Below are 23280 nucleotides of genomic sequence, written 5' to 3'. Positions count from 1 at the left end.
ATGTTTCGTCTTGTGTGGATACAAACGTGCAGTATAATTAGGATTATCGAACGTAAATGTACGTAAAATTAAGGTTTCAGAGTTATGTTCACGAAGAAAATGTAATGCTCCGATAAAAAAAAAGAAGCAATAAAAAGAGGTAAGAATTAATCATCATCAGAAAAGGCGTTTATGGAAATAGTAATTGAATGCCTTAGAGATAATACAAGACAAAATAGGTACTGCAGAATTCCAGTAATGTATATCCATGCTGTAGATTAATAAAATTGAACAGATTACAGAAAATTTAGAAGTAAATTTTTATTTATTTATTAATAAAATACACACTTTATTAAAATTATAAATTTTTATGGCTTCTGAAAAAAGCAAAGGTTCAGTTTATTTTATTGTAAAGACTATGCTTTACGCTGGCGAATAAAACTATCACTCACCAAAACAGCATTGTCTTCACGTAGCTCTGTTTACATTAGAGAGAAAAAAAAAGTTTTTTTTCTTTTTGTTATTGAAGGTAGCTGAGGTTTGTAAATAAACAAGTATGACTTCTTATATTTACTTGGTACTGAAGCCAATCAAATGGCATATATGTATAAAAGCTACTTATGAGTCAAACCAGGGAATTTGGGACCTTACAATAATAAGTTTGTAGTAAAAGAACTGCTAATTTTTCTGTGGTAGTACAATTAGAAGAATCTCTCTCTCTCTCTCTCTCTCTCTCTCTCTCTCTCTCTCTCTCTCTCTCTCTCTCTCTCTCTCTCTCTCTCTCTCTCCCCAAACCCATAGGCGCTCCATTTGAAATATAATGATATATAATTTCAATCTTCATGGCATGACTGTTATAGATGGTAACCTATAAAGATTGTTTTTCACTGCTCTTACTCCTATATTGTGAATTCCTATGCTCTCTTTTGTGGTCTTGTTTTGTGGTTACTGGTAAAACGGACAAAAAATGCAGCTTAATATAGGACAGGCATTGGGGATGAGATATGAATATGAAAATGTACTGATACATGTGTAGATGTTACGAATGATTACTAATTTTCTTCCGATATATCGTCGTACTCTTAAGATTTTTTTTATACCCACGCACTATTGAAAAATTCTCCTTCGAAATCATTTGAAGAAGGTAAAGAATCACAAGAATCAGGAGATAATTTTTGGTTCAGAAATGAATTATATGAATCGCAATTGTTTGCTGAGGATTAGGTAAGAAGGGTCCCTGAATGAGATCAATGACGAGCCATTACAGAGATTACTATATTTTACACTATTCACTGTTTTCACCTTTTTATAAAAAGAAATCTGTTATTTCTCTTTACGAATAACTAAATCCAATGCATGCAAATACAGTGATTCAGGAAAATGGCATCAAATATTCAGAGAATTATCGGGTATAAAGATTACTACTACTACTACTAACTACGAGGAATAGTAGATTAGATAGTTAGTAGTAAGTTAGTAATTCTTAGTAGTAGTAGTAGTAGTAGTAGTAGTAGTAGTAGTAGTAGTAGTAGTAGTAGTAGTAGTAGTAGTAGTAGTAGTAGTAGTAGTAGTAGTAGTAGTAGTAGTAGTAGTAGTCCGACCGCCTTATCGTAAACATCTAACCCATGAGATTGAATTAAGGAAAACTTTCAGACGACTAGACTGCTCTAAAAAGGAATTACAGGGAAATATAGATAGAAACAACAGAATTGTTTGAAGTGTAAAAGAGTTAGAGGTAGGAAAATATAAAATAGATAGAAATGTAAATAATTTGAAGATAGGGAATAATAATATTTTTAGGAGTGTAAATAATTTAGTTAGGAGAAAATAGAAATATCTGGTAGGAATGTTAAGAACTCTGAGGTAGGAAGCAGAAGGGAAATTAGTATAGGGCAGTTAGGTGAAGGAAGTAACTTTAGTAACAATCTTAGACTATTAGACCTAGAAGAAAAAAGTTGTTTGCAAATGATAGATAACTGGTTAGATGGTAAAAGCAATTTTGCAAATAGAGAAAGTGAAAAGATAGTGAGCAAAACAGAAGATACACCAAGAAATCATGAAATAAAGCTTATAAACACCCAAGGACTGACAAAAGCAAAAATAATCGAGCTAGTGGAGATAACAAAAGAAACCACAATTATGTGCATCACAGAAACACACCTTAAACATCAAAATTTACTATTCCCAACAAGCATCACAGTGGTAGACTCAATGAGAGATGAAGACGACACCAAAGGAGGAGGTTTACTAATAATGTATAGAACCAAAGGAGAGATCCAGATGGAAAAAGAAAAGTCGGAACACAAAGACATTCTAATAGTACAGGTTAATTATAGAACAGCAATATTTACCCTGATTCTGGTTTACATGTTAACTAGTGATAAAGAAAGAAATAAACGAATAATAAGCGCCTTACAATTAGCAATAGAGAAAGCCACAGACCTGCCTGTGGTAGTCCTTGGGGATATCAATGGGCATTTAGGTTTCATAGGGACACAAGAACTTGACCAAAATGAAAAATATGTTATGGACCTAATGGAAAAATATGACCTAACGCTATTAAATGGAGATCCCAGCTGCAAAGGAGAGATAACGTGGCGTAGAGGGATCAGAACAGCGCTATATAAACTTTGCCCTAGTCAACCAAAATATGTATAAAAACTATGAATGTATGGAGATAGATGGAGGGAAAAATATGAATATGACCTATCAGACCATCACCTCATAAAGGTCCAATTCAGAATGAACACTAAAGTAAGGAAAACATTCAGAATGAAAAAAATCAAATATTTGAAAGTTACAGAAGAGTCTACCAGGAAATACCTTGAATATATAGAGTATAAAGTAAGCCAACAAGACAGAAAAGGAGATCTAACCATGTGGAAGAAACAATGAGTGAAGCAAAAGCAAATAACCTAGAGAAGATAATCGAAAGAAGGTTAAAGACAGGAAAGCAAGAAGAAATAGAACCAGTATGGGTCACCAAAGAAATAAAGAAAGAAATAAGCCAAAGAAGGATATATAACAAATTAAAAGAAAAGCCACAAGAATAGAAGAAAAGAGATACTATGAAGAAGCATATCTTAAACAAAAACAAAAAGTACAGATAATAATAAAGAAAGCATATGAAGAATGTGAAGAAAAGGTTAGAAATGAGATAATGAATGATAAAAACAGACACAGGAAAATCTGGGAATATATAGACATGCTGAAAAGACCACATCAGAAAAAGAATGGATAAGAATATTTGACGAAAATAAACAAGAGATGAAGGACGGAACCCTAGGGAAAGAGCTGGTAAAATTCTGGGAAACAATATACCAAAAAGAAGAAAACAAAATAGGAGGGATATGGAATGAAAGCAAGAAAGAACAGTACAAACATGACATGGAAGAAATAGTGAAAAGATTAGGACAGCAGATGAAATACCATATATCTTTAAGGGAACTCATGCATGGAGTGTATGATCTAACGGAGACAGAGATTAGACCCATGGAAGAAATCAACATAACAGAAGATGTAAAAAATCAACTTGAGAAAATGAAGGCAAATAAACCACCAGGGCCAGATGGAATGAAGCCAGTTCTGTTCAAACTACTCTTACAAAGTAACAACCCTCAAAAAGAATTGGCAGAATGTTTAAACAGCATACTGAAGGGCAGGAAAACGCAGAGAAGCTGGTTTATGTAAAAAACAACACTTACGCCCAAAAAAACAAAACTCCACAGTCAAAGATCTAAGGCCAATTGCTGTAACAAATGCATCCTATAAAATTTTCATGGAGATCCTGAAAACCAAAATAAAAAAGCATATTAGAAATATAGGAAAAATGAATGAACCACAATCAGGCTTTACCGCACAAAGCAATCGATAATTTATTTTACAATACTGCATACAAGAAACGTACAAAAGAAAGGACCCATTATTTGTAGTATCAATAGACTTCCAAAAAGCATTTGACTCAGTTGATAGAAAAAAGCTCATTGAGGTCATGATGAAATACAGGCTACATGCAGAAGTAATAAATGCAGTTGCAAAAATATATACAAATGATGTAACAAGCCTATGGCTTGACAATACAGAACAAAAAGAACTAAATGTAACTAATGGAATAAGACAGGGATGCAATGGCTCAACCATATTCTTTCTATTAATAACGTATCTGATATTAGAAAAATTAGAAAATACAACAGAAGGTTTTAGAAATGAAGTAATAAGGATAGTGGCACTATTATATACAGACGACGGATTAATACTAGGGCACACACTAGAAGAAATAACAAAATCAATAAAAACCCTTATGGAAATCGCAAGTGAATGTGGCCTAAACATAAACAAGGATTAGAGTAACATACTAATGTACAACGACTGGTACAGTATCGATGGTGTGGAGAATATGGAGCACATAGAAGGAATAAAAATAGTTAAGAATATTAAATACCCAGGAGTAACAATCAACAACATGAAAGACTGCTTCAGAGAACAGATAAAAAGGGCCCAAATTAAAGCAAAGCAGATGGCAAATATGGCTAATGCAGTCATCAATAAAAGCTGTAGCAGAGTAAAAATAGGAAAATTGTACTGGAAAGGACTAGCGATGCCTTCATTCATGTATGCGATGGAAGTCATGAAATTTGACTGGAAAACAATAAATGAATTTCAGAAGATAGGCAAGAAAGTATATGGAGCAATTTTGAAAGCGCCAAGTTACACAGCAAGTTGTGCGTTAAGATCTGAAATAGGGGTCTCTTCCTGCCAATCTAGAGATATCAAGAATAAACTATTCTACCTGAAACATACACTGAAGAATGGTGGAAATAGGCTCCTATATGAGATAACAATGGATCAGTATGAAAAAAAAAACCCGGATAATGCAAGTAAAAGAGTATATGAAAGAACTAAACATAAACTTAAGTAAAATTGAAGCAGTTAAAGACAAACAGTTAAGAGAAATAATAAACAATTGGGACAGAAAAATATGGCAGAAAAGATGAAATGAAAAGTCAACATTAAGAATCTACAGAAATATAAAGAAACATAAGAGAAGAAATCTGGTATGATAACACTGGAAAAACAATGCTGATCAGTAGGGCCAGACTAGGTATACTAGGATTAAATGATAGAAATAGGATAAAAGGAAAAGATACAAAATGTTTATACTGTGAGGAACAAAATGAAAATTTAGAACATTTCTTACTTTACTGTCCAGCATACAATGAAATTAGAAATAGATATAGCTTTATGCAGCAACCATATCAAGAAAATAAAGAGGAATTAGTAGCAAATATACTCTTATTGGTAGTACTAATGAGGGAGGAGTGGAGAATAGGAAAGATTTTTATAAAAGAAATGTGGTATTTCAGAGAGAAGAAGCTCAAGCAAACAAACAAAGGAGGAATAAAAGAAGCAAGGGAGCCGTTTCAAAGGCACATCCCACCTACTACTACTACTACTACTTCTTCCCCGTGGGCCATATTTTCAGGCAGTGTTTTGACGATTTTCTCGAAGGATTCAAAATGGTTAATGTAAAGGTATGTAAAGATAAGGTGAACTTTTATATTTTGTGAATCGGGGTTTGTAGTATAGCCTAATTTGACTTAGCTGGGTAGGTACGAAGGTATACCTAGTAGGTTCCTGTCCCCTGATGTGGCAAGCCCCCCCTAAAGGAACACTGAATATCTTAAACAAATAGGTAACCTAGGGTTAAAAAACCGCATGGTACAGGGTGGACCATGTACAATCAATGTGTACAACCCCAAAAAAAGTACATAGCTCTATAAGCGTCCTGACATCGGAGATGGGCATCAGACGTAACTTCTTGTTGGTGAGAAACGGAGTTAAATACCTCTACTCCGGTGTTCAGGACGCGTTATAAGATGTACTTTCCTTGGGTTATACACTTGATCACACATGATCCCCCCCTGTACCATCGGTTTTTTTTACCTACCTAGGTATAGCCTATACCTAGGCAAGGACTAAATTTCTCTTCAGACGAAAACAACCTTCGTCCCCTGACCTAACCAAAACTTACTTTATTAACTTGACCAAGGACGTCATTCCCTGATCTGGTCAGGGGGCTTTGCCCCCCCAAACTCTGCATAGCTAGGTACCCATGGGTAATACCTAGGTAGTGTAGGTAGGGTAGAATATCACGACAAGGCCAACCCTCATCACGGTGGACGGGTCTTATTCACTCGATATTTAATTGGTGAAACATGAATACAATTGCAACTCTAAGCATACCATTTAAAAGACTGAAGTTTCGTCAACATATTGTGATATATGAAAGCCCCATACGAATTAAAATAAGCATGTGAGCTCTTCGTAAAATATGTTTTCAAGGCAGTTTTGAAATCCAATATGGCGGCTACGTTTTGCATGGACGGTTCTCATCAGTGACGGCCACCATCTTTCCCTAGCCTTCCCAGCACTCATTTGAACAATGTTAGCGTATGTATGTAACGTTTATTGATCTTACTCAAGATTGCAGTTGTAATCAGCACAATAAAACAACATTTTGTTGCCTATATTAGTGAAAGTATGAAACTTGTTATTCCCGGGGTTATGGTTAGAACTGAATTCATTCTACCTTGTAATCAGTGGTTTTATCCTTACTGCCATCACAACTGAAACTCCACAGTGCTTATTTGATTGATTAATTTACACATTTTGGTCTTAATTCACTCCACAGTGCACTCGAACCACATTGCTGTTCGTGTTTGTCCTAAGCACTGAGAGTCCTCCCGTAAGCCAAAGGTTACTAGCAGCAGACGACAACACGATTATGAGATGCAAAGCTTTATTCCCTTAATTGTTTACTTTACTCAATATTTAGTTTAACTCTACTTCAAAATGTTTATTTAATTCATGTCCATTATCCCTTTTTTGCAACCAAATTAACCCCCAAAAATTACAAATGTTTCGGATGTATACTTACGAGCAGACGACGTGAGGAAAAATGGCTCATCGTTGCCAATCTAGTGGAGCGTCACACATACGCCGATGCATTTACAAACTGTTTCGATGAATTCTAGTTGTCATAGTAATGCAGTAATGATAAAATTGCTCTAATATGTATATATACTACAAATAGATACGCTAATTTCACTTATTTCCCCGGTTTTGTGTAAGTCTTATACCTAGTTTGGAGGGTAAACACATACCAATTGACAACACTGACTGATAAACAATTGAAGAGCGCAAAACGCCGCAAAGAATGCCGTAGTCCCCTTGAATAAGTACGAATAAGTGCTGGTAAGAGGTGGGTTTACGATTGTTGTGATGAAAGTGCCCCAGCTCTATGGGATATGAAGTGGTTGGTTTGCAAGATTTAGCAGACATGAAATGGGTGGAAGTTTTGTTTGACACAAGCGACTCTGTAAACATCAAGATAGCGTCAATCTTCGAAACATTTTTAGTTGTAAGTAAAAATTTCTAAAAGCGTTTTGGTGAGATTTCCACTGCCGTAGCCACCCTTTTCAGTACCCTCTGTTTAAATCTTAATTTAATTTGGCCTTAATTTCTAACTTTGGTTGGAGAAAATACTTTACTTCGAAAGGAGAGTAGAGGTCTTTAGCTCCGTTTTTCACCAACAAGAAGTCGCGACTGATGCCCATCTCGGTGTCAGGACGCGTTATAATGTACTTTTTCGGAGGGTGGCAGCGTTGATTGTAGGTGGCCTGCTTGGCCTGCTGTGATATTCTACCCTAGTACGAGTATATAGCTTGCTACTAGTATACCTAGTAATCAAGGTTAGATATTTGTTTTAGCAGTTATGTATTTGATCTAATTGTTACTGTAGAAGTGAGACAGTTTCCTAAAATGTAACAGTTAGCCTATAATTTCCATGGTCCAGGTGTTTAAGCAACAGTTATATTTAATGTGACCAGATTTTTTTCTGTAAAAGCGGAACATTTCATATATAGGTATATTAGAGAATCCAAGAATCAGTCCAAAACATTTTTCTAGAGGGCCGCACAATAGGCTATACACTGTATACACATTACAGTCTGTAATAATCTTTTAATTTACTTCATTAGGTATTGTAGCAATCGGACAAGACAATAGAAGTTACCAGCTAGTGAAATGGCAAAATTAAACAAAATACCAGTGCTATTCCATTAAAATGGGGACAGTTTTGTTTTTGTAGCACAAAAAAGTGGGATAAACGTGAAAAAAGCGGGACAAAATTCACAAAATTAAAAATAAGCGGGACATTTTGCTTACTTTAGAAAAACCAGGACTGTCCCACCTAAAAGCGGGACTCTGGTCACCTTAGTTATATTGGTTATCAAAATGAATATATATATATAGTAATATAGTAACCAGAGTGTCTACTTCACAATCATATATACTGGTATCACTTTTGTATAATAAAACCATTGGGTGATGAGGTGGGTGAATACTGAACTTATTTAAGGTGCTATTTTTCAGATTGGTATCATTGGAGGCTCTGGACTCAATAATCCAAAACTTTTTGAAGACGTTCAAGAATGTAAAGTGACAACACCCTATGGTGATCCATCAGATGTTTTGTTGGAGGGGAAGATTGATGGTGTTCCTTGTGTACTACTCGCTAGGTAAGAAAAAGTTAACAAAATGTTTATTTTTTTCAGAATATACAGTATGTAGTTTGTTTTATCTCTGAGGTTCCAGAGAGAAACTGATACCTATAAAGATTTCTGACTTTCCATTGGCCATGCCTTTGCCCTTTTTTTTTTATTTAAATCTCTTGACCGCATGTGAAAAGTCTTTATTCATTAAAATGTATGTATGCAAGAACCTTTTCAGTGTAAGTTTTCTAGACTGTTTAGTACAAGCATCTGTATACTGTATTTGTTTGAGAGGATCTTCAAGGACTTGAGCTGGTGTTGGTTGGCCTCCTGACTGCATAAGGTCCCAGATTTTGTTGTTGTTTAAGATTAAGCTGGCCTTGTGCCAGCACGGGCTCTTATCATTGCTAAATCTATCGAGTCCAGATTCCATTGTGAGTATATTGCTCTTGAATGAGAACTGAGAGAAAATTCATAAATTTGCATTACTAGTTGGCTTTGTGATACTACATAAAGCAAATTCAACCCTCATATTAAGTGCACTGCACTGTGAATTTCCATAGCGTTTGTTTTTGAAAAGAAATTATGTCTTGTGGTAAATATTGCAGTAATTTTTGTTTTGACAGGAATGCCAATGAACGCTGTGAATTACTGTATTTCGGGGAATTATTCTCAAAATAAATGAATCATATTGAACTCACTGTAAGGTTATAGCAGTCATCAATACAAAAAGAAAAGAGCCATAGAAGTAATATTGGATCTGCGTACATGGTACCATAGAGAATTTTGTAGTGGTCTCTTTTTGACTGCTGTTTTCAAGAGCGAGCAAAGTTTAGACTTTTCTTGAGAGAGATTTGCCTGTCTTCAGCATTTTTAATATGATTATGAAGTTAATAGAAGTTGTAATAGATAAGATTTAATTTTTTATTATAGAAAACAAAACCTTTTTAACCCAGTCCTCTATGATTTAAACATTAACTTGCTCATCTGGTTAAATAGTTTCTGAAATCATTTAAGGTTACCTACTTCTTGTCATTGAAGGTGAAGTTGTAGTGCATTCATGCACTAGATGGAGATTTTATTAGGAATTCAGTTAGTTTGCTATTTAAGCTTAAAAGTCCATTGTTAACAATATCCCCCATTTCATTAAAGGCATGGAAGACGTCACACCATAATGCCCACCAACGTTAACTACCGAGCAAATGTCTGGGCCTTGAAGTCAAGGGGATGTACGCATGTTGTTGTTTCAACGGCTTGTGGATCTTTACAGGAGCATATCGCTCCTGGAGACTTAGTGATTATTGATCAGTTCATTGACAGGTAACGTGAAAATCAGTTCTTCCATATTATAGTCACTAGTCTGAAGGTTTTAGATTTTTAGGTACTAAATGTTGCTCATCTGCTGACTTTTTCATTTTTTTTTTTTTTTGTTTTTTTTTTTTTTACATGTACGTACGTAATACTACTTCAGAAACAGGGAAAAATGTATGATGGTTTTTTTTCTCTTATCTTAAATATTTCAGTTACAGGCAGTCCCCAGCTTACGACGGGTTTGGTTTATGACGTTCCGAGGTTACAACTCTTTTTAATTGTATTCATCAGAAATTATTTCCAGGGTTACGACCCATGTTCCGGGGTTACGACACTTACGACGCCAATCTGACGGAAGAAGTATGACTCCAAAAATGCAAAATAATCAATATTTGAAGGTTTTTTTGATGAAAAATGAAATAAAAATGGAGTTTACATAGTTTTTAATACACCTAAAGCATTAAAAGTAAGGTTTTCTAAGAATTTATGATTTTCCGGTTTACAGCGATTTTCAGCTTACAAGGCGTCTCAAGAACGGAACCCCCATCGTAAGCCGGGGACTGCCTGTATTATAATTCCAATGTATATGAGCAGTTATATAAACAGTCCTTTATTTCACATGTGTATATTTTACGATGAACTATATTAGTCTTGTAAGGATGGAGAAAAGCTGTTTTGTTACACTGGTTACTTATTAAATACCTTTGAAGGCACTCGGATAATACTGCTAGAATATCAAAGATGTGAACATGTATTCTGTCTGGTTGCTTCCTTTGAACTTGTTAGGTGTCTTTAGAAAGTTACATATACTGTATGGTATACTAATATAATTTAATGTTTTTATACATTCAACTTCCCTGCCAGATATATACTTAGCTATAGACTCCGTCGTCTCCGACAGAATTTCAAATTTCGCGGCACATGCTACCGGTAGGTCAGGTGATCTACCGCCCTGCCCTGGGTGGCAGGACTAGGAACCATTCCCGTTTTCTAATCAGAATTCTTCTGTCGCCCGGGCCATCAACATTGTTGTTGGTTCCTCTCGATTGGTTTTTTCTTTTTCACCGGCAATTGATCTTCTTGACCGACTTTTGGTGACGTATCTGGATTGTTGGATTGGCATACGCTTTTTGTGGACTGTTTTGTGGACTTGGGATTTTGGATTTTTCTTTAAAAATGTCTGACTCTGGAATGGTTGTGAGACGTTGTGTGAATGTAGGCTGTAAGGTGAGGTTGCCGAAAGCTTCGTAGACCCTCACACTGTATGCAAGGGTTGCAGGGAGTATGAATGTTCTTTCACTATACTTGCAAGGAATGTGAGAATTTGAGTGAGAATGAATGGAAGAATCTAACTAATTATTTGAAAAAGTTAGAGAGAGAAAGAGTGAGGAAGGCCTCTCATAGAAGTTTAAGTAGTTCGAGATCTAATGAACTAATTCCTAGCTTGGGATCTTCCCCAAGGGTAAGTATTGCTACTTCTCCTTCCATTGCAGCCCCTTCTCCTATTGCAGAACCTGTAGATTCAGCGAAAGAACTTGCGGATCTAAAAGCAGCCTTCAAGTTGATGGAAAACAAAATGGCTGCCCTGCAAGGTAGGCTAGTGATTTTTCAGTGGACGTGATATGAGTGTCCTCAGTGTAGTGGAGGGGGCATCTGGTCGGCTCCGCAACGCTCCTAGGTTTAGACCTCTTCCAAGCTCACATGCCCAGAGGAGAAGGAATGTCGAAAACCGAAAGGAGGTTGTGGGAGAATCCCCACCGATCAGGTGTCCCTTCGGCGGTTTCTGTGACACCCCAGACTGCCAAGGATCGCTATTGCAAAAGCGTCCTGCGTGAGTGTTTTTCGTCGTCGGGATCTTCATCTCCAAGACGTGATTGGTTAGGGATTCAGATCGCTCTCGACAACTCAAAGGAGGAGTTGGAAGGCTCCGACGATTGACTCGAGCCCAGAAACTTCCCTGAGGAGTCTCCTTCGGGAGTTAAGAAGGCAAGAAGAGCCATTCTTTCAACCAGAGTGAGAAGGAGTCAGGAGGTGGAGGCTATGGACTCCTCCCTCCTCCTTCCCCTCCTCCGAAGAGGATAAAGAAGAGGTTTACGAAGAGGTTCATGATGGCTATGCAAGAACAGATTTCGTCTTTTGTAGGAGTCCTTTCAAAGGAGCCTCCTAGAAGGAAAGACTCTTCCCTTCCTATCAAGAGATCCTCCAGACGTATGGAGGTATCTGCCGCCAGGATCCGATGCTCCTACTCGAGGTGAGGCTCCTGTACGAACGTGGATGAACCGATCAGACGTCTGGCACCGGCCAGGACTGAGGAGTCACCCGGAGGCAGGAAAGAACCAAGAGCCAGGAGTGAGGAGTCAACCAGGAGGCAAGAGCCAAGAGCCAGGAGTGTGGAGTCATCCAGGCAGGAGCCAGGAGGCAAGAGCCAGGAGGCAAGAGCCAGGAGGCAAGAGGCAGGAGTCAGGAGTCAAGAGGCAGGAGTCAGGAGGCAGGAGGCAGAGCCAGGAGTCCGGAGTCCGGAGTCAGGAGGCAGGAGTCAGGAGTCAGGAGGCAGGAGTCAGGAGGCAGGAGTCAGGAGTCAGGAGGCAGGAGTCAGGAGGCAGGAGTCAGGAGGCAGGAGTCGGAGACTCATTCCTGGAATTTATGACTCTTCTCCAAATAGAAGCTCCTCTCCTTCAGATCGTAGGAGGTCTTGGAAGGACTCTCCCTCCAAACGAGAGCTTTCTCCTTCGTCTGATCGAGGTTTGGACGATTTGTCTGATGACGAACCTCCTGCAAATGAGGGACTCTCGAATTATAAGGTCTTAGCCTCATTGTTGCTACAAGAGTTTGGAGACTCTCTTAGTTCCGGCGGCTCCTCCTTCTCCTCGTTCTCTCTTTTCGAGCTCGGCTACGGCAAAATCTTCGGCCTTTCTGAAAATGAAGCCTGCAATTTCTATGAAGAAGGCCCTCCATTCTTTAGATTCTTGGATGGACAAGAAGAAAGAGTTGGGAAAGACTGTATTCTGCATGCCTCCTTCCAAACTCCATGGAAAGAGAGGTATTTGGTATGGGACAGGAGAGACTATGGGTCTCTCTTCCTCCTGCCTCGGCAGATGCGGACTTTTCCAATTTAGTGGAGGCATCTAGACGTCACTCTTTAGGATCGGTCAGATCGACGTGGAGCATTTCGGAGTTGAACCACTTTCTAAAGGGACTTTTTGTCACTTTAGAGGTGTTCAATTTTCTGGATTGGTCACTCGGAGTTCTGGCCAACAAATCTAAAGATCAGGAGTTTCTTAAAAAACCCAGAGATTCTCCATAGCGTCCTGTCTTGCATGGACAAGGCAGTACAGGACGGTTCGGGAGAAGTGGCTTCCCTTTTTGGTGCTTGGGTCTTTCTGAGAAGAGATCAGTATATGGATCCCTATTATCGAAGGGGTTTCTCCGAGCCAGAGGACTGCTTTATTGTTCGCCCCTCTGTCGGATCATCTGTTTTCTTCTCAGTTAGTGAAGGATATATCTCGCTTGCTAACTGAGAAGGCGACACAAGACCTACTAGTACAAACGTCCAAGAAAGGACGCCCTGTAGTGTCGACGATTAAGAAGGACTCTCGTCCTCCTCAGCAGCCCTTTCGTGGAGGTGCAGCGGCTCGTCCCCCTGCCAGAAAGAAGAGCTCTGACAAGAGAGGAAGGTCTTCCTTTAGACCTTTCAAGAAATCTAAATGACTTGTTGCTCCTTCAAGCACCAGTGGGCGCCAGACTCCTGAACTTTGCAGGAGTATGGGCGAAAAGGGGAGCCGACCCTTGGTCAGTCTCGGTCCTAAAGAAAGGATACGTAATCCCCTTCGAGGACAGCCCTCCCCTAACATCTACGCCTCGGGAACTGTCAGCGAGGTACAGAGACCCTGTAATGATACAGACTTCTCCTTCAAATGGGGCGAAAAACAAATGTGGGAAAAGGAGGCCATCGAACTTGTGCAGGATCCACACTCCCCGGATTTTACAATCGCCTTTTTCTAGTACCAAAGGCATCGGGGGGTGGAGATCAGTACTGGACGTAAGCGCTCTGAATCGCTTTGTTCAGAAAAAGAAGTTCCGTATGGAAACGTCCGCTTCAGTAATGTCGGCTCTTCGTCCAGGAGATTGGATGGTCTCTCTGGACTTGCAAGATGAGTATTTCCACGTTCCCATTCACCATTTGTCAAAGAAATATCTTCGGTTTGTAATAGGAGACAAGATTTTTCAATTCAGGGCTCTGTGCTTCGGTCTGTCTACAGCTCGCAGGTATTCACCAACCTGATGGCGAATGTGGCAAGATGGCTTCACTAGAGGGAATAAACATCTCCCTCTACTTAGACGACTGGCTGATCAGGGCCAAGTCGGAGATTCAGTGCTTTGAGGACTTATCAGTAACAAGAAACATGATAGAGTCGCTGGGATTACTCGTGAACTTCGAGAAGTCGCAGCTGATCCCCAGCCAGACCTTGGTCTATCTGGGGATTCAGATGGATTCTCGGGGTTTTCGAGTATTTCCTTCGCGAGAAAGAATCACTCGAGGTTTGTCGAAAATCTCGAGCTTCTTAGAGAGAAAGAGCAGTTCAGCGAGGGATTATCTGAGCTTTTTTTAGGGACCCTGTCCTCACTAGAAAAGTTCTTCTCTCTGGGAGGCTTCACCTTCGCCCTCTTCAGTTTTTCCTGAAAGGGGTGAGTGGAGTTGGAAGACGGGACAACTCTCGGACATCTTCCCGCTTCCACAAGAGGTAAAAGATCACTTGAAGTGGTGGATCCTTCCTCTTCAAAAGAACGAAGGCGTATCGCTTGCCCTGCAGAAACCCAGACCAAGTGTTATATTCCGACGCTTCGGAGTCGGGATGGGGAGCGACGCTAGGAGCAAGGGAGGTGTCAGGCACCTGGACAAAGGAACAGGTTGTCCTGGCACATCAATTGCAAGGAACTAGTTGCCATACACCTAGCCTTAAAGTTCTTCGAAGAGAGAGTCAGAGGCGGGGTGATACAGATAAACTCGGACAACACCACGGCTCTGGCTTACATACGCAAGCAAGGAGGCACGCACTCTTTCTCCCTCTTCAGTTAACAAAACACCTGTTAACCTGGACAGAGAAGAGCATAACTCTCCTCACAAGATTTGTACAAGGGATAAAGAATGTGAGAGCGGACAGGACTGAGCAGGAGGAATCAGGTCCTTCCCACAGAATGGACTCTACACGAAGAAGTGTGTCGAATGTCTTTGGTCCCTGTGGGGGAGACCTCACATAGACCTGTTTGCGACGTTCCTCTCCAAAAGAGTAGAGATCTTTTGCTCTCTAGTGGAAGATCCGAGAGCCTTCGCAATAGACGCGTTTCTCCTGGATTGGTCGGTGTGGACGCCTACTTTCCTTTCCCCCGTTCAAGATCCTGGGGTAAGTGCTCAGGAAGTTCTTAGCTTCAAAGAGCACGAAGTTGACATTAATAGCCCCATTTTGGCCAGCCCAAGAATGGTTCACGGAGGTACTGGATGTGGATAGTGGACTTCCCCAGATCTCTTCCAAACAGACCAGATCTACTCAGACAACCCCACTTCGAGAGGTTTCATCACAACCTCCCAGGTCTCGCTCTGACTGCCTTTTGACTATCGAAAGACTTGTCAGAGCGAGGGGCTTTTCTCGCAAAGCTGCGGGCTCTATCGCTCGAGCCCGCAGAGCTTCGACGAGAAGAGTATACCAATCGAAGTGGGAAGTCTTTAGGAGGTGGTGTAAGAGTCAGAAGCTGTCCTCCTCCAGTACCTCTATAGTTAATATTGCCGATTTCCTCCTCTTTCTGAGAGAGGAATCACACCTATCTGTCTCAACAATAAAGGGATACAGAAGCATGCTGTCTTCAGTATTTAGAAATCGAGGGCTAGAAATTGCAGACAACAAAGATCTACACGATTTAATTAGATCCTTTGAAACTTCAAAAGCAGCAACTCCTAGAACACCTAGTTGGAATCTGGACGTGGTCCTGAAATTCCTTTCCTCGGATAAATTCGAGCCTTTACATCTGGCTTCCTTCCGCGACGTCACTAGGAAATGCTTATTCCTGTTGTCTCTCGCTACAGCCAAGAGGACGAGCGAATTGCACGCTCTGGATTCCACAGTGGGGTTCAAAGGAGATGCTGCCATCTGCTCGTTCCAGACATGTTTCTGGCGAGAACGAAAACCCGTCAAAACCTTGGCCCAGAAGCTTTGAAGTAAAAGGTCTATCTAACCTCGTAGGCAGAGAGACAGAGAGGTCTCTCTGTCCAGTGAGAGCTCTTAATTTTATTTAGAGAGGAAGAGACAGATGGGAGCTTGTCAACAAGGTCTTTGGTGTGCTGTGAAGAACCCCAAAAGACTCATGTCCAAAAACGCCTTGGCCTTCTTTGTGAGAAGCGTAATTACGGACGCACACAAGAACTGCTCGGAGGAATCCTTCGGTCTTCTAAAGGTTAAGACCCATGAGGTGAGAGCAGTAGCAACGTCTTTGGCGTTCCAAAAGAATATGTCTCTTAAAAATATCATTGAGACTACGTATTGGAGGTGCAATTCAGTGTTTGCATCTCATTATCTGAAGGATGTGAGAGTGACTTATGAGAAGCTTGCTCTCTAGGTTCCATTTGTATCAGCAGATACAGTGCTGGGTCTTGGAGCAAAGACTGATCCTTAAAATATTTTGATTTTATCGTACATAAACCAGATATGTGCTTGGTTTTCTATTAGCAAGCTCACGGATGTCGCACGGGCGCATAGTGTCATTGCTGGTAGGGGATCAAGGGTATGTATGGCTAGTGGGGGGGTACAAAATTTTTTTTGTATATTTTGTATAAATGAACGTGTAATTATGTTTCGAGTTTTTGGTTGTTTGTAAGGAGTTCGGGGATAACTCCTTGCAATCTTAGAACTAACATGGATGTTAGGATCAGGTGATCGGGATCGGTGTTGTGCTCCTTGAACAAGGTGTATTGTCATGTTAGTGGAATAGCACCCAATGACAAAGGCCTTTAGGCTCTGCCGAGTAAGTGGATAAGACCCCATTGGCAGACCCACAAGAACTCTTAGCCATAGATCAATATCTCGCTGAGGCTCTTGAGGCTAAGCAGACTCCAAGGCAGTAGCCGCGAAGTCTTCAGCCTAATAAGGTAGGAACCAAGGTTTATTAATACCTACAACATATGTTGTTTACCTGTCTATTTCAGTAGTTAGCTGTCTCTTACCCACCACCAATGGGTGCTAATCAGCTAAGATATATCTGGCAGGGAAGTTGAATGTATAAAAATGATATTGTCATGTTACAATAAAGTTTTATACATACTACCTGACAGGTATATACGATTAATGGCCCACCCAGCTCCCCGCAGGAGACAGGTGGAAGAGAAGAATTCTGATTAGAAAACGGGAATGGTTCCTAGTCCTGCCACCCAGGGCAGGGCGGTAGATCACCTGACCTACCGGTAGCGTGTGCCGCGAAATTTGAAATTCTGTCGGAGACGACGGAGTCTATAGCTAAGTATATATCTGTCAGGTAAGTATGTATAAAACTTTATTGTAACATGACAATATCATATTCATAGAACCACCAAAAGGCAACAAACATTTTATGACGGAGAAGATGGGCACCCTCCTGGTATCCTCCATCTATCAATGGATACCCCATTCTGTAAGGATACTAGGCAGATACTGCTGGATACCTGCAAAGAACTGGGATATTCCGTGCACCCAAAGGGTAAGCTTTGCTTTATATTGAGCGAATTTTGTAGAATGAGGTAATGAATGAAGTCTCAAGAAATGTCACTGTATAAAGCAGAGAATCTTCAATCATTTTTTGACATCACATCTAGTAGTAGATGTATTTAATTCAGTATTACAGTAGGACATGATATTCTTTTGACTGAAGGACATCCCTTTTTGACTAGTTCTGATGTTGCAAAAGTTTCTGTGCAATGTAAGGTTCAAAAAGCTGTCAAACTGATGCTTATCTATCATTAGCACAGCATCTAATTTTTCTGACATAAAATCAAAGCCCAGTCGGTATCCAGGCCACGTAACAAAATTAAGTATAACTTTACTTTTAATTGATAGCATTAAGGTACTTGTGTACTCATTATTGGAAAAACCCATATATATTTCTCTTGGCAGGAACAATGGTAACCATTGAAGGACCACGATTTAGTAGCAAAGCAGAAAGTTTGATGTTCCGTCTTTGGGGAGGACTGAACTCATCAATATGACGACAGTGCCTGAGGTTAGTAGTAATGACCAGTTTCACTTGTATTGGAGTCAAACCCAGGAGTGAGGGATTTTGGTTGTCAATCTATAATACAATACTAAGTTGGATGATTTTATTTTCATGGAGCAACAACATTAGTGTTTCCTGTCTTGATTTATAATGCTAAAGTTCAAACAGATGATGGAAGTGTGAGGTGATGAACATTTCTTTTGTCATTCCTTTTCGTCAGCCAGCCCCCCCCCCTTTCAAAATGTTACTTTTGCTGCATGCTGTAGCAAATTCAGAATTAGTGAATGAAGTAAACAAAGTGAAAAAAAAGCAACACTGAAAGAGGACAGTTTTGGTGAATAATAGACTTGAAAACTGCTTGGACAAGATATAAGTATTGTTTATGTTCAGTTCTGGGTTTTGCAAGGACTGGGTTCTTAGGGTCCCAGGAGTTCGAAGATATCTTGCATGCAAGTCTCATGAGCAATGGATATAAGCATTAGTATAATGATATGTTTTATTTATTAGAAAAATATCAGCAATTTCTGTTTATAATATATGGAATCTACTTCTATTTTATGTTGTATTGAATTAACTTACATTTAATACCCATGTTATGAAAATCAGCTTTTCATAGTATTAAGGTCATTCTGAGTGACAAATAAAAATTTCCTCGTGTACATAGGTGAAGCCATCTTTTGCCTTGCTGGTGAAGGTACTTAGATGAAGCTTACGTTTGCCCTGCTGACCATAAGGTTAAGGTGAGGCCTGCTGAAATAAAACATAGTCCTTGTAGACAAAGGCCATTGGCGGTCGTTGGTGATGTAGAAAAGCAAATACGTATCCATTGTACGGTTACTAACTAGAGCAGTTCTTATAGTTGATGTATTGCTACACTGTGTGTGTAATTTGGATATGGTAGTCTTTTTTAAAATTTGACCATTGATGAGGCACAGCAGTTAGTGACTTGCGTAGAGCGCAGAGGCAGTATCAGAGTTTTAATTTGCCGTTTTTCCTGTTGTGATTAGCATCATTATTATAATTTGTACTGTTACTTGCACTTTTTTCATTTTGTCTTATACTTTTTTCCTTCCATGTGGATGTTAACATTCTGTTGTATGATTGTTTGCACAGTGAGGATTAAGTAGAGTATGTACTACTGTACTTTTTTCTGTCATTTCTAAGTCATGCTCTAATAGGATGATTTTACCATGAAGGCAGAAAAAATTAAGCATTAATAAGAGAATAGACGCTTTGGTTTTCATGAAGAAGAATAAGTTGCTGGTATTGGAACAGTAGAAAAAGTATATAGTACTGTGATAATAAAAGGTGGAAATTAGAAAGTTGATTATAACACCTGCCTTCAGTAAATCTTTTGTCAACAATAATGGTAAATGATTTCGAATATATTTTTTGAAGCCAGATCTGTGGTTAGGGTTGCACCTCAGTGTGGAGTAGTCTAATAACTGTTGAGTATTACCAGTTTTACACTCCATACTGTACCTTACATTCTCCCATACACTTTAACTACTCTCATGTTGGTTATGATGAATCTCAAGTTCAATAGTTGTTAACATTTATATTAATCTTGTTTTTTCTTGTAAGCACAATTATTTTTATTTGGTACTATCATATATTTTACTATTATTTTGATGACATCTTTTATTTGACTTGGTGACTTATTTGAAAATCTCTGCTTTTCAGGTTATTCTTGCCAAAGAGCTTGGATTATGCTATGCAGCTGTTGCTATGGCAACAGACATGGATAGCTGGAAAGCTGGTGAGGAACCAGTAAATGTGGAGAAAGTGCTGAAAACAATGAAGTAAGTCATCTCTGTTAGTGCTTTAATCTACAAGGGAAAAGTACGTAGAGGTTTTGGTTGTTAACTCAGAAAATTTAAGAATTTTACTAACCATTTTCATGAGGCTTGTTGCTCAATTTGAGAGTGAATGGTGAAAAACGTTTGCATATGCTTAGCTTTTCTATATTGTGCCAAGCGTTATATGAATTATGTGTCTTATCATCACAGCCTTTAGAGGACGTTCCTCCATAACTGCTACCTCTCTGGCTGAGCAAGCTAAGTTAAAGAAGCTGGACAGCTAAGTAGGAAAATTAAATTGCAGAAAGCTGTACAACTCAGCTAAAGAAGTGCTGTGAGTAACCTGTAGTACCATTAACAGTGCACCGTAGAAGAAACACTGCAATTAAACTCCCTATGGATTGTTTGCTTTGTATGTACAGTATTGCCACTACCCTCACCATCCTATAAGGTCCCTAAGTTAACAAAAATGATCCACCTCACCAAAGTTTTAAAGTCCATTCTCCCTCAACCATTCTTGTATATCTAAGCATCAAGAATCACTTTTGTCCACTTGGCCTAAATGCCTCATGATGCCATTTATTAAACTCAAATACAAATTAGGCCAGTAATTTGTTTTTATTTAGGTTGATCATGAAATGATTTAAGTTTTCTACAGTTGTGTAGTAAATCTAATTTTGTCATTTTACCATATGGTTGTAAGATCCATTTTTGATAAAAAAAAACAATAATTGGTGATAGACATTCCCTGCAGGCAAAATATGAGGGTTTTGTTTTGAGATTATTATAATTTGATTTTGTGTACTTGAAAGAGTCAAAATCTTTTTATTTACAGGAAGAATTCAGAGAAAGTGACAGTACTATTGAAGACTGTAATATCAAAGATAGCTGCAGAGGACTGGGATAGTAGAATTAAAGCTTACAAGGTAATGAGTGTTGTTTTTTTTTATTTTATTTTTTTGGGATGGAGTATTGTTTTTGAATGGTATTGAATTTTTACAAATATACAATTAATGTATTTGTATTAGCCACATTGACTTCTTAACTTTGTGATTTCTACATATTTTTGGATACTCTTATTGCCACAAACCTAAACTCCAAATGAAGAAGAAAATTGTAACATTCTGATGGCAGGATTTAACCTGAACCTGGTGTGTCAGAATGAAATAAACCCTAAACACCTGACCATGAAGAAAGATATGAGTTTGTTCTCACTCTTCTGTCAAATTTAGATACATTTACCAGAGTTTGAATAGACCCTTTGCCACCATCATAGCATAATGTTTAAGCATTTATTGCCTTTTAGGCTGAAGTACATATATAGAATCTACTGGTTACTTGTTTACCAGAAATATATGTATTTGTAATAGCCACAGTGACCATTTAACTTCACGATTTAACATATTTTGGATGTGCTTGTTGCTACAAAACCTAAGACCCAGATAAAGAAGCAAATAAAGAAATGCTGTCTACCATGGCTGGATTCAAACCTGCACTGGTGCTGAAGTAGTGTTAGGAGAATTCTGCTGATGTGAAGTGTCTTGAGTCTTTTGCTAAATGAGATGGTTTGACGTTTGACTTTCTTTGACAAGTTCCTTAAATTCTGTAGTCTCCTGATGGAAATCTTTAATGGGATTGAACAATTGTCATATCTGCATACCATTTAATCAGCTTCAAGGCTTCAGCAAAAGTTAGGGACTATCAAAGATGGTAGGGTGAATGCATATGCAGAATAATCAGTACATGGTTACTTTGAAAAAGGTTGGTATGTCACATTCACATTGTAACAACTGTATTTACATACCGTGTAATTAAAGCTGAAAAAAATATGCACAAATGGATCAAGAATGGGGTAACTGTGTCACAGGAGTGGAAAGTATATTGCAGTGCATGAAGGTAAAACTTCAATTTTTCTTAAACTGAGAACATTCCAATCACACCATCTTTATTTGATCTCCACAGCATATACGTACTTGGACACTGCATCATTATCTATTCCTTGAAATTGTAGAAAACAAAAAATTAAAAGTATTTGTACTCTTTCAGCTTATCTAACAGAGAAAAGCATGACTAACCTCTTTCATTTTTCATTTCAGGAATGTGTTGAAATGAATATCATGTTACCTCTCCCTCTTTAGTGCTGTCAAGATGAAGAGCCACACAACCAGTTACAGAAATGAGTTATAGTACCATCACAGAATTATTTTTTATGTATAAGTATATTATACAAGTAAATATAAGTTTGGTGCAAGTGTTTAGAAGACGATATCCAAAGAGGAGTTGTTATTGTTTGAGTATGTTTGATAGACATAATAGTGTTTAGGAAGCTACTGTGATATACAGTTCAAAAGTTCAGTAGTATGTAGTACCATTTAGCTTTTGTACCTTGCATTTAGTTATCAAAAAGTTGGTATTTTTTTAGCATGTGCCTGAAGTGAAATATTTAGTTAGGATTGTACTATTTTGGTACCTTTATAGGTTAAACAAAATTGTCCTGATAGTGTATAAAGGATGATACAGTATGTGTATTCATTGTCTTTTATGTAATTCATAATTATATGAAAAATTTTCTGAGATATTTTTTAAATGAAGAAATTATTTTGCTACTGAACATCCAATTATGTTAGTTTACAGGTTTTTAACTGTTGTTAAGTGAAAAATGTTGAAGCATTTTGAGTTACAGTAAAATATTGACTATTGTATATAGTATGGAGTATAGTATATGTTACTCAATAAAGGGTATGAAAGGAATTTTATTGTAGTGATAGACCTTCAAAATAATATTTTAACTTTGAAATTATTATGAAATTAGAATCAGCCTTAATAGCCCGCAATGGTGTGAATATTAGTATAATTTTAAGAAAAATAATGTATTTAGATTAGTTTTAAATCAAAGTAATAGCACTACTTGAAACCGCTCAGAACTTTCGACTTGTAGATATTTCCTTGTCTGTGGCTAACTTTAAATGATGGGATCCTGTGATATAATAATTACACAAGAATTTTTTTTTATCTACCTTTCTCTTCTGATACCAAATTACATAAATTAATATTTTTAGACTAATTGGCAATCTGAAACTAGTTTCAAATTAGAACGAGCAAGACCTTCAGAAGTCAAATTCTATGACATATGCAGAATAGGAAGAGCTTGTGAAGTCTAACAGTTCTGGACATGTGACCTGTTCTCCAAGATGCCTTGTACTGTTTTAAGTAATGAAACATCATCACTTGTGTTTTTTCCACAACTCTCGTCCTATTTCTACTGAATCTGTTGTGACAAAAAATTGGCTGATGAAAATATAGTGCTAGTTCTTTTCCTGGATTCATCTCATTATTATGGAAATAAGAGCAGAAGTTTAATTTGGCGATGTTATTTAATCCAGATCTACCTACTCTCTATCATG

The 23280-nt window shown here is 38.3% G+C and overlaps 1 protein-coding gene across 1 annotated transcript in view; it reads left to right on the top strand.

Annotated features, from left to right (window-relative positions):
* Positions 1–5351: 5351 nt before the first annotated feature.
* The window catches only part of LOC135207792 (S-methyl-5'-thioadenosine phosphorylase-like), a 38033-nt gene continuing 20104 nt past the window's right edge, over positions 5352–23280 (top strand). The window contains exons 1-4 of the mRNA XM_064239616.1: positions 5352–5510; positions 8413–8558; positions 9684–9851; positions 17413–17564. Coding sequence (XP_064095686.1) covers positions 5496–5510; positions 8413–8558; positions 9684–9851; positions 17413–17564 — 481 coding nt within the window. The 5' untranslated portion in view covers positions 5352–5495. The remainder of the gene's footprint in view (positions 5511–8412; positions 8559–9683; positions 9852–17412; positions 17565–23280) is intronic.

Source organism: Macrobrachium nipponense, chromosome 34 (assembly GCF_015104395.2).
Source record: "Macrobrachium nipponense isolate FS-2020 chromosome 34, ASM1510439v2, whole genome shotgun sequence".
In the NCBI taxonomy this organism is placed as follows: Eukaryota; Metazoa; Arthropoda; class Malacostraca; order Decapoda; family Palaemonidae; genus Macrobrachium; species Macrobrachium nipponense.
Note: the sequence above shows the minus strand (reverse complement) of the source record. Positions and strands in the feature narration are given on the sequence as shown.